This window comes from Budorcas taxicolor, chromosome 18, assembly GCF_023091745.1.
Source record: "Budorcas taxicolor isolate Tak-1 chromosome 18, Takin1.1, whole genome shotgun sequence".
NCBI lineage: Eukaryota > Metazoa > Chordata > Mammalia > Artiodactyla > Bovidae > Budorcas > Budorcas taxicolor.
Genome location: NC_068927.1, coordinates 54,195,640 through 54,212,452, shown reverse-complemented (window position 1 = coordinate 54,212,452; position 16,813 = coordinate 54,195,640). Strand labels below are relative to the sequence as shown.

Here is a 16,813-nt window from a genome sequence, read left to right as displayed (position 1 = left end):
TTCCATCAGGAACTGCAACGGCAGTGACAGCTCGGGCGTATGCAGACACATACACACAGCACACGTGGCCGCGGGCTGGCAATCAGAGCATCTCCCAAAAAGGACCACTGTCTTCTGTTCTAGTCTGACAACGTCTCTGTTGATCAGCATGTTTCAGAATAAAAAATTCAAAGGGAAAAAAAAAAAAGAAACCACCCAACACTACAACTCACCCCACACTTCCCACCCCCTTCTATAGAACTGGCCAGCATCTAATGTGCTATATATTTTGCTTATTATTTTATTTTCTGCCTGGCTCTGTTGCAAGAATGTCAGCATGAGATAAGGATGTTTTTTTGTATATGTGCACCATTCAATGGTTTTTTAGTATCTTCACTGAGCTGTTGCAATCATCACTCAAATCCGTTTTAGAACATTTTCACTACCCCCAGGAGAAACCCTGTCATCCAGCTCCCCCCGCCTCCCTGTCTTAGGCAACCACTGATCTGCGCTCGGTCTCTGTGATTTGTCTGTTCTGGACACTTCATAGGCGTGGAATCTACCACGGGGGCCTCCAGTGACTGGCTTCTCCCACTCAGCCTGTTTCCAGGGATTGCCCGGGGAGCAGCACGTCTCCTCTGTTCACCCCACGTCTGCAAAACTTAAAATAGAGCCCGACTCGTGGACGGTAAACAATAACTATATAAGGAGTGGACGGGTGAGTGAGCCGGTTTTGAATCCAAGCTCGCCAGCTGCGAGCCCACTCCTGACCCCCGTCTTGCCTTGAGAACTCTGCCCCGCCCCTCCGGGCCTCTGCAGGGGAGGGATCTGGGGGATGGGGGCTGTGAAGGCCGGAGACACCCTCCCCAAGGGAGTCAGAGCCCCTGTGCCAGCCCCACCCAGCACCTTGAGGTTGTGCCCGTCGAAGGGCAGGGAGCCGCTGACGAGCGTGTACAGGATGACGCCGAGGCTCCAGATGTCCACCTCTGGCCCGTCGTACTTCTTGCCCTGAAACAGCTCCGGGGCGGCGTACGGGGGGCTCCCGCAAAAGGTGTCCAGCTTCGAGCCCAGCGTGAACTCATTGCTGAAGCCAAAGTCGGCAATCTTGATGTTGGCCTCGGCGTCCAGCAGGAGGTTCTCGGCCTGCCAGGCAAGGAGAGGGCAGAGGGCGGATGTGCGCGGCGCCAGAGCCGGCCAACCTGAAGCGGCCGCGGCCTCGTCCCTTCTTTCCGTGTGACCTCGGGCAGTGACTTTACTTCTCTGGGCCTAGTTTCCTCATCCATATGACAATGATAACCAGGGTCCCCACCTCACAGGGATGTGTGAGAATTATGTGAGTCAATCTGCGCAAAAGGCCTCAGACAATATCTCACACCTGGTGAGTGCTACGTAACGTGCTTCCCTGGTGGGTCAGCCGTAAAGAACCCGCCTGCCAATGCAGGAGACATGGGTTCCATCCCTGATCCAGGAAGATCCCCTGGAGAAGGAAATGGCACCTTGCTACAGCATTCTTGGCTGGGAAATCCCCTGGACAGAGGAGTCCGGCGGGTTATGGTCCATAGGGTCACAAAGAGTCGGACCCGGCTGAGCGACTAAATTACAATAAGCACTATATGATTAATGTCAGCTCTTATTCTCGCACGTGGCCTGCAGGGCTGAATGTCCTCAGGCAATCCCCTGCCCATCTTGGAGTCTCACTTCACCAAACAGAAAAAAAATGAGGATGGACTGCTCAACACTTATAAAAGTGAAAATCATTTCATATAAAACTTATTATGCACCCACTATGCACTGGGCTTTTAGACTATCCTTTATAAAAGTAGCTACATAACGCGGGGCTAAAGTACAGATTCTGGAAGCACCCTAGCTTTGAATCCCAGCTCTACCACTCACTCGCTGTGTGACTTTGGGTGGATTACCAGCCCTCTCTGTGCCTTGGTTGCTGATGTGTAAACTGAAGGTCATTATAGCACCGGCCTCACAGGCGGTTTTGGGGTTCGCTGAAAAGTGCTCATCACAGCACATGGGGCAGAGTCAGCACCCAATAAATACTTCACATGCTATGTATAGGCTTTTGTCTATTTTTGGGGGCAGGAGTTTGTGTATTTGCCATTTCATAGGCGAGGAAACGAGGCTCAGGGAGGCTACCTCATGCCTCCCTGAGAGCATGAACGTAGCAGAGCTGGAACCCAGAAGAGGCCTGCCATCTCCATAGCCCGAGCGTGGAAGGAGCCGCCAGCATCCCTCTTCCTCTCGTGTGCTGACTACACTTAACACACAAAAAACCTACCCTTCAGAACGCTGCCAGCGCCCAACCCCTGACAACCTCCGTCCTTCCCCAACCCAGCGTGCGGGGCTTCCTCCTGGTCTCCCTCCTTCCTGGTGGTGCATTTTGGTACCACCCTTCCGCACCTCTGACCCGACAAAGGGACAGAACCTGTACAGACACACACCAAACCTCAATCTAGGGGCACCTCCATCTTGCTCAGGGGTGACACTCCCTGTGGTGGCGTCTGAGGCTCCAGAGTCCTGCCCACCCTCACGTCTGGGTTGCTTCTCCTCGCAGGTCCCCTGGGTGCACTAACCAGATCCCCAAGTCCCCTTTTAGCCACTTCCAGGACCCTCCACCAGGGGGCGCGCCTCCCCCAGGCTGTTGGCAATGGCTCACTCACACCCCTGCAGGGCAAACTCGCACCTCTGAGGAGCTTCCTCAGTGGGCTCTGTGGGGATTTCAGAAGCACACAGGCAGTGTTTCGAACTTCTACAGCAGTTTGACAGAATTGTTTGTTTGTTTTTACTGTAATAATAATCATCTTAAAATCAGGCTTGCATTTTATTTTTTCTTCTATTTTTTTGGTCTCCCTGGGTGGCATACAGAGATCTTAGTTCCCTGACCAAGGATTGAACCTGTGCCCCCTGTGGTGGAAGCATGGAGTTCTAACCACTGGACTACCAGGGACGTTCCTTGGGCTTGTACTTTATACATCTCTTTTTCCTTTAACTTTTATTATACTTTACCCAAGCCCCTGTCCACAATGGCTTGGGAGCTGAAACCACTCAAACCAACCCAGTATTCTGCAGTGGAAACCCTGAGAAGCAGTTCCTCAAGTACTTAGCCCAGGGCCTGGGACACAGTGGATGCTCAACAAATCACCATCAGGACAACGGACGACCTGATTCAGACCGGATACATGTTTCCTGAGAAAGGAGGTTCTCTCGGGTGGGAGGTGTGTGGCAGGGGCCCTGGGACACACAGCCCAGCCCGGTGGTGGGGCGGAGCAGGGCAGGCCCTGCCAAGTCTCCCGTCCCCACCAGGCACTCGCCCTCCTCCCAAGTTCAAAGATGCCTGTGACTCTGATGCCCTGGAGACTGCGGGACTCTGGGGCTCTGGGATCTCAATTCTCGAAGCTTCCTGAATGTTCTAAAGTCTCTGGAGACTCTGAGAGTTATGTTCCAGTGACCTTGCCCGGGACACATGTAACTGCCCGAGGCCGTTTGGGGACACTTGTTCCTTTCCCCTTTGTTCACTCCTCCTGCCCCCGCCCCACCTGCTCCCCGCTTTGGCTGGCCTTGTTTTTGCCACAGAAGCCTGGGGACAAGTCAAGGGGTTCTGGATGCGGAGGAAAGGAAGGGAGATGTGGCGGAGGGTGCGGGGCGCCCGGGGGACTGCAGCAGGTGTCAGCGGGCTGAGCCGGGGGGCTCACCTTCAGGTCCCTGTGGACAATATTTTTCTGGTGACAGTAGTGCACGGCCGACACAATCTGCAGGGGAGGGGAGAAAAGCGGAGGTTGGTTACTTGTGACCTCTCAGCCTCCCACAGAGACCCCAGGAACCTACCCACGACCGAGCTCTGGACTCCAGGCCTCCCGAAACACAGGCCGTGATGCTGGGTCCCCCCCAAGCCCCAACTCTGCCCACTCCCCACCCAGTCACAGCAGGAAATGAAGACGGCGCTGCCCCGACACACGCCTCCACCCAGAGGAGGAGCCGCCCTCGTGGCAGGGGCATCAGCACCAAGGCCACAGGACCGGCCCCTCCTGACTTTCATGCCGAGAAACACACACAAGAGCATCATACACCCAAACACAGACAGGCAGCCCCAACACACCAGGGCTTACGCCCTGCGCACCCAGCATAGCTGCGTCCAACAGCTGGACATTCCCGGATCAACATTCTTGCTCAGGTCTCTTCACCCACCAAACCCTCTTTCATACCCGGGCATCCGCACTGCCACGCACCTGGACATCCACACACCTCCTTATCCACCTGCACATCCTGGCGCCATATACCCTCTGGTCCATCAGCCTATATGCCCACCCTTGGGCTCCCTTGCACCTGTCTATATACCTGAGCATCCTCACTGCCACAGAGCTGAAGTCACACGCCCTCTTACCCACACGCCTGGGCACCCATATATATTGTGCCCTCTTACAAACTTTCACCCGAGCTACCATTTCCACTTTTACCCAAAGAGCTACACACCTATACACCTGGACACCCACACTCCCTTACTCACACACCTCAGCACCCTGGTACCTGGGTGCCCTCTTAGGCACACTCCTATATACTGGGCACACCTTCACCCTCACACATCGGACACTGGCCTACCTGGGCACCTTCAGGCTTGGTCCTCTCACCCACCCAGCTAGGCAGCTGCACCCCTCCATCTGAATAGCCTCACACCTGGGCCTCTGCATGCCCATGGCCACCCAACTGTCCACCTTCACCCCCACCCCAACTTAAGCCACACCCCCAGGTCCTTCAACAGCCCAGACCCTCATCCCTGGAGACTGGGCGCCCCTCCCAGCCCCACCCGCAGCCATGACCCTGACCTGTCGGAACTTGGCTCGAGCCTCCTTCTCCTTCATGCGGCCGTGCGACACGAGGTAGTCAAACACTTCTCCTGCAGGGCAGAGGCCGAGTGTGTCAGGTGGGGCATGTGGTGGGGGGGGCAGTGCAGAGAGCAGGACGGGGAGGGGAGGGGCCTCACCAGCACTTGCATATTCCATCACCAGGTACAGCGTCTTCTCGGTCTCAATCACCTCGAAGAGCTTCACTGCAATGGCCAGGGGGTGGCGGTAGAGGGGTTAGGCGAGAAGAGACTCCTCACCCTCCACCTGCACTCGGTAACTGCGCATGTGCTGGCCAAGACCCCCACCCCCTTACTCAAGAACAGTCAATGGCTCCCTACTGATGGCAAGATTTTTCCAAACTCCCTGACCCCACCTGACCACTGTCTCCACTTCCTCACAAGAACGTCAGCTCTGTGAGGCTGGGGATATGTACCTGTTTTCTTCACTGCTGGGCCCCAGAGTCTGGCGCCTGAGCAGCCACTCAGGGAATACTTACTGAGTACATGAACAGAAGGATAAATAAATGCTGTGGCCACATTCAGGCCAGGCCATATCCTGCTTCTCTGGTACAGACCTCACTCTCTCAGCTCTGACTAATGATAATGACAATGACAATGGATGCTGCTGATGACAATAATCAGAGCGGCTCCCATAGCTTAGCTCCGAACTAAGTGTTCTGAATGCACGATCTTATCCAGTCCTCACAATGACCTTGAAGTAATAAGCCCTCTTATCACCCCCCACTCCAGAGGAGGACACTGAGGCTCAGAGAGGTTGAATGACTCACCCAAGGTCACACAGCCAGGAAGCAGGGATAGAAAACAGGTCTTTCTAACTACTGTAACAGCCAGTTCTCTCTTCCCCTGACTCTCTTTTCCCAAGTGCCCTGGTTGGTATCCACTGAGCCCACTCCCTTCCCCTCCTCACCGATGTTGGGGTGGTTTAGGCCCTTCATGATACGGACTTCTCGGAACAGCTGGAAGAAAGGAAAAGAGAGAAAGATGAGGGTGGGGGGTTTCAAGGACCCTCTCCCCTACCTTTCCCCCGCCTTGCTCCCTCCCCTTGGGTCTCACCTTTTGCAGGCTGCTGGGGTTCAGCTGGGTTTTGTCGATGATCTTGATGGCGACCTGGAGATGGAAGAAAGGGGGGAAGGTCAAGGTACCACAGGCCCTCAAGCTGGGAAAGGGTCCCTCATCCAGACACCCCGGTATGTCCTTCCTTTGTCCCCTTTCAGAAACAGCGCTCTACCCGGGCCATTCTTAGTGGATGGGGGCTGGAACCGCAAGGCCTTTGCACACGCTGTTCTCACCATGCCCGGTGCTACTCTTACTTCTGCAGGGAAATATCCCCTATTCCATCATGGGGTCTGGTTGGGGCTGCTCCAGGGGCCTGTCCAGAGTGAGGGTGACCAAGCCCCTGAGGGGGCCCCTTTGTGAGGGCATCTCAGACCATTCACACTGTGGAACAAGAAATAATAACCAGAGCTCACATTTACCAAGTAGTCACATGAGCCAGGCCCTGGTCTATGTGCTTTACAAATGAGAACCCACCTGGCATGTGGGATCTTAGTCCCACAAGCAGGGATTCAACCTGCACCCTTTGCATTAGAAGCACAGACTCAACCACTGGATCATCAGGAAAGTCCCTAAATGAGAACTCTTTGAATCCTCCCAATAACCCCATGAGATTATCCTCATTTTCACAAATGGGGAAACTGAGGCACAGAGCTGTTCCATAATGTGGCCAAGGTTATACAGCTGGGAAGTTTGTGGGCTGGGGTTTGAACTTATGCAGCTTGACAGAATCAACCTTTTACACACTTAAAATCTATAGCTAGTTTTGAAAAAGTTTTGGGATGGTCATCATTGGGGAAAAATCAAAATGTTATTGAAGCCTCTTTATACTTATTTTGCAGTTTAGCTTTTATTTTGAATTACACATTAGGGTACAGCACTTCAAAAGTCTTAATCCAGCTTAGGTCTTTGATTTTTCTCAAAGAGTTTTGGGGTTACCCTTAGTCACCCCAGATCCACTGGATAACAGAACTCTTTCCCTGGGAGGCTCTGTTCCCTAAGAAACCCCTGGAGTCACGTTCAAAACCCACGTGAGGGGAATCACGCACTTTTTGTGGGGGAAGAGGGTCTCTAAGCTTCCTTTTTATTTTCACAAATGGGTTTTTAATCTCGACAAGCACTTTTTATGCCAGTATTGAGATGATCATATGGTTTCTGTCCTTGAATCTGTGCATGTGGCAAAGTACATGAATAAATTGTCAATTTGAAAAGAACTGTGCATTCCTCAAATAAACCCAGCTTTGTCACCAAGCAGCTTTCTTTAACTGACATGTCACAGTCTATTTGCTAATATTTTGTCGAAGATTTCTGTACCTATATTCACACGTAAGACGGGCCTACAATTTTATGTCTTACCTGGTTTCACTGTCACTGTTGAACAAGCACATAAAATCTGGCAGCGGAACCTCTTTCTCTAGTCTCTGGAAGTACTGGCATAAAACTGGAATGTCTGGTACAATTTGCCCATAAAACCACTGGGGCCTGGTATCTTTTGTGTGTATGGCATAGACAATGTGAGAGCAGGAGAAACTGCTCCTGTCGCTTCTCTAAAATTGAAAGAGGTGTAGAGGGGTCATAAACACACCCACTCTCTTTTATCCCTTACAGTGGCACCCCACTCCAGTACTTTTGCCTGGCAAATCCCATGGATGGAGGAGCCTGGTAGGCTGCAGTCCATGGAGTCGCTAGAAGTCGGACACGACTGAGCGACTTCACTTTCATGCACTGGGGAAGGAAACGGCAACCCACTCCAGCGTTCTTGCCTGGAGAATCCCAGGGACGGGGGAGCCTGGTGGGCTGCCGTCTATGGGGTCGCAGAGTCGGACACGACTGAAGTGACTTAGCAGCAGCAGCAGCAAGCGTGACTTACAGACTCCTCTCCATTTCTGCAACACTGTTGCCACACTCAGTGTGTATATGCCCACCTTAGAAGGCCAGGTGGGGAGGGTGCCTAAACATGAATAAACCTCTTGCATTCTCAATCAAGATCACTGGAAGACTCCATTGAACCAAAGTCCACCATTAAACCAGGGAGGTGGCCTAGGTGTAGGGGCTTCCCAGGTGACACTAGGGGTCGAGAACCGGCCTGCCAGTGTGGGAGATATAAGAGACCTGGGTTCGATCTCTGGGTGGGGAAGATCCCCTGGAGGAGGACATGGCAACCCACTCCAGTGTTCTCGCCTGTAGAATCCCATGGACAGAGGAGCCTGGCGGGCCACAGTCCACGGGGTTGCGAAGAGCTGGACACGACTGAGGCGAGTGAGCACACACGCACGGCCTAGGTTTAGGCACAAAAGCCACATGACGTCGAAGAGACCCTGCATGTGGCTTGCCTGTGATCTGACTGAGACAGTCCCACAATTCCAGGGACGCCTGACACTAGCTCTCTTCTTCTACTTGGGCTGTTCTGGAACAAAAATCGGAGATGTTCTGAGAGTCAGAGATTTACCTGTGGTCACAAAGCCAAGTGAGGGCCAAGCCTGACCTCCTCCCACCAAGCACCAGGGCTGCAGGATTCTGCCCCCAGCCCCGGCCCTCCCCTCACTCACCTCCCGGCCAGTAAGGATGTGGCGGGCCAGCTTGACTTTGGCAAAGTTGCCTTTCCCGATGGTCCTCAGCAGGCGGTAGTTGCCTACGTGGGGCTGCTCCTCGGGACAGGAGGCGATGGAGTTCCGGCAGCGGGCGCCCAGGGAGCGGCTGGACCAGGATGGGCCCTTGTCTGAGGAGCGGCCACTGCCCAGGGTGCCATGCTGAGTGGGGGAGACGGAGCGTGAGTGGCGGGCAGCGCCCGTCCAACCCGCCAGAGTGCTCGGGCAGCTAACTCCAGCCATGGCCACCGCCTTCTCAAGGCCCTTTGCAAAACCACGCAGGACAGAGGCCTCTGGTTCCCCTACCCTTCTCTCCAAAAAGACGTCTCCAAGAACAAAGATGCTGGGGCCCCCCAACTCTTAGGCACCTGGGACCCCAGACATCAGCTGTCTTCTTCTTTCCCCTTCCCTGTGATCAGGCTACCCCTGCCTCAACGTCCTTTCCTAGTTACTGGGACCTCCATCAGCTCCAAGATACTTGACTTTTAACGCTGCAGTCCTCAACCCCCATGTCTGAACTCAGCCCTCTACCCCAACTCTCACTGCTCCCAACTTTTCATCTTCTCTATCTCTGTCCCCACCCAGCCCCTCAATTCCATGGCAAACCCACGTATCAACATTTCACTCCCAGGTTCCTGCTCCTAATGTTTCCTTCTGATCCTTACTGCCCCCAGTTCTACACTGTAACCAACCGTCTTTCATTCCACCCAGATACTGTAGGCCACACTGTTAACCCTCCTCTGGCAGGAAACTTTGTTGCCTCCTCGATCAGTCCCCCAAACCCACCACTGCCCTGTGGAACACCGCAGCTCCATTGGCGCCCGGACTGCGGTCTCCCACGCCACGCCACAATCTGTCCCTGACGTTCTGTTCCTGCCGTCCTGTCCCTCCTGGGCCTCTCCCCCTGCAGGTCACCTGTCTGCTCCTGGCTGCCCTGCCCTCATTGTGAGCCCCAGGGACTGTGCCTCCCTTTCAGAGCTGGGGCCCAGGGTGCAGGAGACAGAGGCCCCAGCCAAGACAGCTCAGCTCAGACCCTATGCTGTCCCTGAGCCCTTCCCAGGGCTGGGGGATGGGACTCAGAAGGACAGGGAACTGAGGAAGAGAGAAGGCGAAATATGCAACAAAGAGGAGGGCCCAGGGCAGCTCCTTGCAGGGACTCTGCCAGGCCACTTAACAGTGATGAGGACCAACATCTAATGAGCACTGGTCATTAAGGCACCATCATCCCCATTTTACAGGTAGGGAAACTGAGGCTCAGGGCTTCCTGGGTGGCTCAGATAGTAAAGAAACTGCCTGCAATGCAGAAGGCCTGAGTTCAATCCCTTGGTTGGAAAGATCCCTTGGAGAAGGGAATGGCTACTCATTCCAGTATTCTTGTCTGGAGATTTCTGGGACAGAAGAGCCTGAAGGGCTGCTTATAGTCCATGGGGTCACAAAGAGTCGGACACGACTGAATGACTAACACTTTCACTTTCAACTGAGATTCATAGCTGGGACCTGAACCCAGACCGTGTACCCCAGAGTTATGTCTTCCCCTTCGCCACACCATGCTGCCTCATGCTCCTGTCATTTTTATGAAGTTGCCTTTACTATGGGCCAAATCCTGGGCTTTTAATGCACCTCATCTGCATTTAATCCCCACAGCAGCCCATTGAGGGTGGCACCAGCACCCCCGTATTCCAGAGGAGAAACTGAGGCTTGTGGTGAGATGCTGCCTTGTCAAGGTCACACGGTTCATTCATAAAAAACAGGGAGGCAATGTGCCCCATGAGGGGCAGAAAGACAGCCGCAGTGCTGGAGCTCTTAGCCGCGTGCCTGTGGCCCACTGTGCCATCACCCTGGCCTCCAAGGGGGTCCCGATTACGATCTGCACTCCCTACACGGGGACCCCAGGGCGGAGGCACGGTCAGCACCTTGCCCAAGGTCACAGGGCAGAAGGAGCAGAGTGCCTAGCATTTGAACCCGGCTCTGCACACTCCTGAGCCCCCAGCTCCTTCCCACACCCCCCGCTGGGCCTCCTCCCAGGGGCAGGCGGGAAGGGAGTTGAAGATCCTGGCAGATAACGGCTCTGATTCTCACCCAGATAAGGGCTTGGAGAAGAATCCCCATTAGGTGGCACCAGGGGAGCCAACTGGGGCTGGGCTGGCATTCCGCTGGTGGCTGAGGGGCCCCTGCAAGGGGCCGCTGGGGCAGTGGGTGATAAAGCCCCCCGGGGGCTGGGGGCGGGAGCAAAAGTTGGCCAGCACCACCAGCTGGCCCGGCTCCCTCCTGACCGGCTGGCGCCCCAACACTGAGCCTGTTGCTAGGGAACCTCCAGAGGCTGGGTGGTAGGGGGCCTGGAACTTGGACAGGACCCCACCTGGCTGTCGTCATGCAGGTGGCGTCATGTCCAGGTGGCAAAGGAGAGGGGTATGACCTCAGATTCCAGGAGAGAGGTGACCCTCTGCCAGGACTGACAAGCAGGTCTTACAGACTAGAGTTGGGAGGAGAGGGGAGAATTAACCATCCCCAAATTTCCCCACACATCTGAACAAGAGGAGGAGGAAGTGCTTGTATGAGCCCTGTTTGCTGGATGAGGAAACTGAGGTTCAGAGAGGTGAGGTCACTTGCCTGAGGTCACACAGCTAGGGAGGGACAGAAACTCGATGTGAACTTATGCTTCTCCGGATAACCAAAGTCATTAACAGCAACAACAATAATAGCAACTACAATAGGTCTGGCCCTATGCATCTTACTCACATAATCTCATTGGCTCCTTTTACAACTTCCCTAACAGGGAGGTGCTACCACCGATCCCATTTAGAGGTGAAGAAACTAAGGCTCCAAGCAGGGAAGGGGCCTGCAAGCCCGCACAGCAACCAATGACAGCCCTGCACTGAGGAGGCACTGCCGTCTGACTTGCACCCACGGTCACAGCAGCTGCAAACACGTGTAGAGCGCGTCCTGTGTGTCAGGCTTTGCCCCTATCATCTCGGCTAATCTTCTGAGGAATTCAAGTGATGACCCCCATTTTGCAGGGCAGGAAACTGAGGCTCAGAAGGCGAGAACCAGCTATCTGAGGTCACACGGCAAAGTGGCTGGCAGAGCCAGGCCTGTGGGCTCCCTGTCACAGCCTGGGGTGACTGGGGGAGCGGTGGTTCTCATTGGAGACTCCAAATCAGAGTCTGCCCCGGAGCATGATGTCCAGTGGCGGCAGTGGGGATGGTGATGAGGGAAAGAGTTTTCTGAGGCAGGGTCCTGCGAGACGAAGGGACAGAAACAAAATTCTCTGGTGGGCATCGAGGGTGAGGGTGGCTGGGGATTGGCAGGGAGCTGGCAGAACACCTTGGGGGGAAAGGGATGAAGAACCCAGATGGGGAAAAGTCTGGCATTGTTTGGTGGGAGAGTCTTCAGAAGCGCTGAGAGTAATCAGAAATCAGGGAAATGAGGAATAGGGGGATCTCCCTGGGGTTGTTCGGGCTGTGGTGTAGGGGCAGGGGCACCTGGGAATAGTGGGAGGGGTCCAAGCCATGGGACAGTGGAAGTCAGCAGCCAAGGATACCTGAGCCAGGGGTCTGGGTCTTGAGGAAGCTCCTAGAAGTTAAAGAAGAGGGTTTCCAGGAGCAGTCCCTGGAACCAGAGAGAGGTCCCAGGGCCTGAAGTCCTGGGGAAGGGGCTTCCTGGTCAAGCGGTGGATCCAAGGAACAAAGGCTGAGCCTGGTGGGAGGTCAGGGGCCTAGGAACCTGGGGAGAAAGCTTCCAGCGGACAGACCCCAAGAGAAGAGGGCTTAGAGCAGGGCAAGACCAGAAGCTTCAAGCCCAGGAGTCTTCTGGAAGAAAGATCTGTGGCCAGGCCTTGCGAGCTGGGGAAGGGCTCTGACACTGAGGAAGGGGCTCCTCTGGGAGGCCAGACCCCCTGGCAAGGAAGAGGGAGGCCCTGGGTGCAGCAGAAGGGATGGGGGCCTGGAGCTCTAAGGGGTAAGGTAGTATCCTGTCAGGAGGGGGGTGTCACAGGGTTGGGGGCTTGAAGAGGGGGCTTGCCTGAAGTAGAGGAGTTGATACAGGAAGGATGAGGCCTGGAGTCAGACTGGTTCAGGGCCTAGAAATCCGAGACTGAGCTGGGGGGGCCTGGAAGTTGGAAGCCAAGGTTTCCTGGGAGAGGAAGAGACCAGAGAGGGTCCGGGGTGGGGGGTGGAATCTGTGGGGATGGGAAGTGCTGAGGATCCAGAGACAGGGCTGCTTGGAAGATGGGGACCAGGCCTTGGAAGTGGAGAGACCTTGAACAAGCTAGAAAGGGCCCTAGGCCCAGGAAAGGTGGAACTGGCTTCCTGTGAGGGGGTGCCCAAGAGAGCTGGGAGCATTCCGGAGGGCCGTAAAGCTGTGGATGAGAGGAGGGGATGATGGGGAGCCCGGCACCCAGATCCAGTCGCGGAAGGCCAGAAGCAGAGGCAGCACCGGGCCAGGCCTCCCTGGGTTGGGGAGCGGGGGCCGGGGCTGGGCCTTGGGGTCAGGAGCCCGGCAAATCCGGGAGGGGGCCAGCTGTCGGATGCAGGCGGCCTGGAGGGGAAGGGGCTTAAGAACACGCCGGAGAAGGGAGGGGCTCTTGCAAGGCAGGGGAGGGGGCTTCCTGGAGAGAAGAGACCCAAGCGGAAGCGGTCTGCAGAGGGACAAGAGGGGGTCCCGCGAGAGGGGCGCCCCCAGGGGTCGGGCTGGGCTGAGGAGTGAGTGGGGGAGGGTCGAGAGGCCTGGAAGTCCGGGCCGGGGGTCGGGGGGTGGCGGGCCGGGCCGGGAAAACGAAGGCAGGGGCTTGTGTGGCCAGGGGCACAGCAGGGCGAGGGGTTCCGCGGCCAGACTCGGCCGGGGCTCCCCAAGGGGCCGGGCCCCACTCACCGTGTCCGAGTTCCGATCGTTGCCCGGGGCTAGCGCCGTCCGCGAAGACATCTTCTCCGAGTCCCGGGGGACTGGGCGGCCGGGTCGGGGGGGGCGGGGGTCCCGGGGTCCCCTGTCTTCCCCTCCCCCCCCGCCGGCCTGGGGACGCGAGCTCAAAAGCTGGGCGCTGCGGACACCGGGGTTCGCACCGTGAGAGAGGGGGCAGGGCGGGGGAGGGAAAGGGATGCCGAGGGTCCTAGTGGCCCCGAACGGCGGGGGCCCGGGGCGCCATGGGGGCGGCGGGCAGGCGGGAGGGCGGGGGCCGGGGAGGGGGCGCGGAGCCGGCCCGGGCGGCGGCGGAGGGAGGCGGCGGAGGGGCCGGGGAGGAAGGGACGTCAGGGGGCGGGGCGCGCGGGGCGGGGCCGCAGAGACCCCGCCCCCCGCCGCCGGCACTTAAAGGCGCAGGCCGGGGCCGGCCGGGCGCTCTCGGGGCGGAGGCAGGTCTGGGCGCGTCGGCTCGGAGCAGGTTCTCACCGGAGAGCAGAGACTCCCCGGAAGAGGAGTGAGAAGCGCCAAGGCACGGCGCCAGAGACGCAGAGAAAGATACTGAGAGGCGCAGAGACGGGGAGGCTCAGGAAGAGAGACACAAAGAGATAGAGAGACAGGGGTAGCGAGAAACACAGAGACACAAAGAGATGAACAGGCAGCCAGACAACGGAGCGGCCAAAAGACAGAAAGGCAGAACGAGGGAGAAGCGCTAGAAGAGACACAGACAGCAGGGTGAGAGACGCAGAGACACAGAGAGCGACAGAGACTGATGGGTCCACGCACAGAGACAGAAGGCGGGACGGAGGTGCACAGACCTGAGGACAGAATGGAGACAAAGAGGCAGGACTGACAGAGAAGCCCTCAAAGGCAACAGCCAGGCCGGCGGCGCTTCCCTGTTCTCCCTCCCAGCCCCGCCTCCTCCCCAGTCCAGGAAGCTCTGGGGACCGCGGGCTAAGGATGCTTGGGGGGACGGTGTCTGGGCGGAGCCACTGAGGAAGGGTGACCAACCTCTCTAGCAACGCTGCCTCCCACCTCCCAGAAAACTCCACACCCCACGGTTGTGGGTTGCAGTCTCCTTTCCTTTGCAACCCAGTAGGCGTCTCCAGACTCTGTGTCCAGCTTTGGCACTCAGGACAGGCACTGGCTCTTTCTGGGCCTCAGTTTCACACGTCTATAAAGGGAGGGGGAGGATCTGCATGTTGCCTTCCTGGCAGGGCTGAAGTAGGTGCTAAGAACCTGGTGCAAGTATTCTCCTGCTAGGCAAACTGAGACCAGAGAGGTCAAGGACTTTGCTGAGATCACACAGTGCCATGGGGGCCACGCGTCCCCTCTAGACTAGGGTGGAATGAAAGGAAGAGGGACACTGCCCTGGCCTTGGATTCAGCCCTTGCATGGGATCGATGTCTGTTTGAAAGTCTTCCTGAACCTGTTTCCTTTTCTAAAAAACTGGTTTGACAATAATAGCAGCCTGCTGGAGCCAGCTCAGCAAGCTGGTTGTTGAAGTCTCAGGGATTTTGGAGCTGGTTGTTAAACAGTCATTATTAAAAATTAAATTATGCAAACATACAATTAAATAAATTATATTTAAAGCAAAGATAATAGTCATCACGTCTTAATTATTTCACGTTTGGTTCTTACGTGTGATCCTGAGGTTATTTACATCTATTGTATTCTGTTACAGTGAAACTGCTATGTAAGGGGTGACTGCACATCTTTTTTCCCCCAAAGGCTTTCAATGTTGACACCTTGGTAGCCTGGAATTAGCCATGGTGGGAATATTTACACCATGGAAATTGGCACATGCTACAAAGAAAGGCTTTCCGCCCTCACTTGGCAGAGCGCTGGTTGTAACCTATTGACCTGTATATCACTGCTTGATACCATCAGCTACATCTACTCACAGAGGCTTCCTCTGTGCCAGGCTCTGAGCACTTCATCCTTTCTGCTACAGCATGAGATTGGACCATCATTGTCACCCCTGCTTACAGAGGAAAAACCATATGCTGAAGTCCACACAGCTGGTAAGCAGCAGGGCTGAGGTTTGAACACAAGCGTCACCAAACTCCACCAGGTAGGGTCTTGTCCACTATGGCTTCCTGTCTCTGGAAAGTAGAAGTAGCAGCCCAGCTCTGTGACAAATTAATGAGACTATGGAAGGAAAGCAGTTCTTGCGGGAACAGATTAGAATTTCTTAAATGGGTGATATTATTATTATTCAACAAATGGAGCCTGAGGAGTCTCAGGGATGGTGGGAGGCAGAGAGGGAGGAGCTCAGAATGTTGTTCTGGAAGCTTTGGGATCCCAAGGTTTCTGAGGGATGAGGGGTGGGGTCTTGGGAATGGGATAGAGGCTGAATCCGCCCAATCCCTTCCCAGCCCTAGCGCTGACAGCTGCAGTTCTCCGAAACACCACACGAGGGCAGAAGATCGCCTCCCTCTACACAGGTTGTCCACCACTCTTCAGGGCTCACCCTGGCTCCTTAGTTCCCAGTATGGTCCCCACCTCATTTCCCAGATGGGGAAACTGAGGCTTAAAGAGGGGAGGCTGTGGCATGGATAACCTTAAAAAGTTACGCTCATCAAAAGAAGCATACAAAAGACCATTTACTGTATAATTCCATTTATAAGAAATGGGCTTTCCAGGTGGCTCAGTTGTATAGGAATCTGTCTGCCGATGCAGGAGATGAGGGTTTGATCCCTGGGTCGAGAAGATTTCCTGGAGAAGGAAATGGCAACCCATTCTGGTATTCTTGCCTGGATAGAGGAGGCTGGAGGGCTACAGTCCATGGGGTTGTAAAGAGTTGGATACAACTTCACAACTAAACAACAACAAATTGATGTGAAATATCCTGAACAGGTAAATCTATAGTGACAGAAAGTAGACTCAGGGTTGCCAAAGGCTGGGGGGAGAGCGCAGTAAGGACCGACTGGAAAAGGTTTTAGGATTTAAGGATTTCTTTTTGGGGTGGTGAAAATGCTTTGGAATTAGATAGTGGGAATGGTTGCCACAACCTTGCGAATATACCAAAAACCATTGACATAGGCTTTAAAAGGGTGAATTTTATGGTGTAAGAATTATAGCTCAATAAAAAATTAAGTTAAAAAAGAGGGAGAGATCCAACAGTGTCCATGGCCCATAACAGATGCTTGGTTCCAGCCCAGCCTGCCTTCTCATTGTCATGGGTCCACACTGACTTGGGGAGGACAAAGCCTGTTTCTCCCCCTGCCTTCTTGGCCACCAAATCAGCCACTCCCCCGGGGCCCTCTGCTGACAAATCCAATCCTTGAGTGGAGGCCTTCAGACCTTGGAATCTTAACCCCTGATGCACTTATCCCAACCTAATGTCCACAGAGCCCCCACTGGGGCTAGGGGAGAAGGAGTGATCCCTGAGCCCAGCTCCTGTCCCTAATGTCAACCCTACCTC

At 55.3% G+C, this 16,813-nt stretch overlaps 1 protein-coding gene across 2 annotated transcripts in view; it reads right to left on the bottom strand.

Annotated features, from left to right (window-relative positions):
• Nucleotides 1-13,559, bottom strand: part of MARK4 (microtubule affinity regulating kinase 4) — a 29,911-nt gene extending 16,352 nt beyond the window's left edge. The window contains exons 1-8 of one of the 2 annotated variants that reach the window (XM_052656935.1): nt 13,363-13,559; nt 8,455-8,655; nt 5,906-5,959; nt 5,760-5,808; nt 4,970-5,035; nt 4,812-4,882; nt 3,684-3,740; nt 886-1,122 (exon numbers count right to left, since the gene is read on the bottom strand). In XM_052656935.1, the coding sequence (XP_052512895.1) occupies nt 886-1,122; nt 3,684-3,740; nt 4,812-4,882; nt 4,970-5,035; nt 5,760-5,808; nt 5,906-5,959; nt 8,455-8,655; nt 13,363-13,413 (786 nt within the window). In that variant the 5' untranslated portion in view covers nt 13,414-13,559. The remainder of the gene's footprint in view (nt 1-885; nt 1,123-3,683; nt 3,741-4,811; nt 4,883-4,969; nt 5,036-5,759; nt 5,809-5,905; nt 5,960-8,454; nt 8,656-13,362) is intronic. The other variant, XM_052656936.1, reaches the window with a different exon arrangement.
• Nucleotides 13,560-16,813: the final 3,254 nt, after the last annotated feature.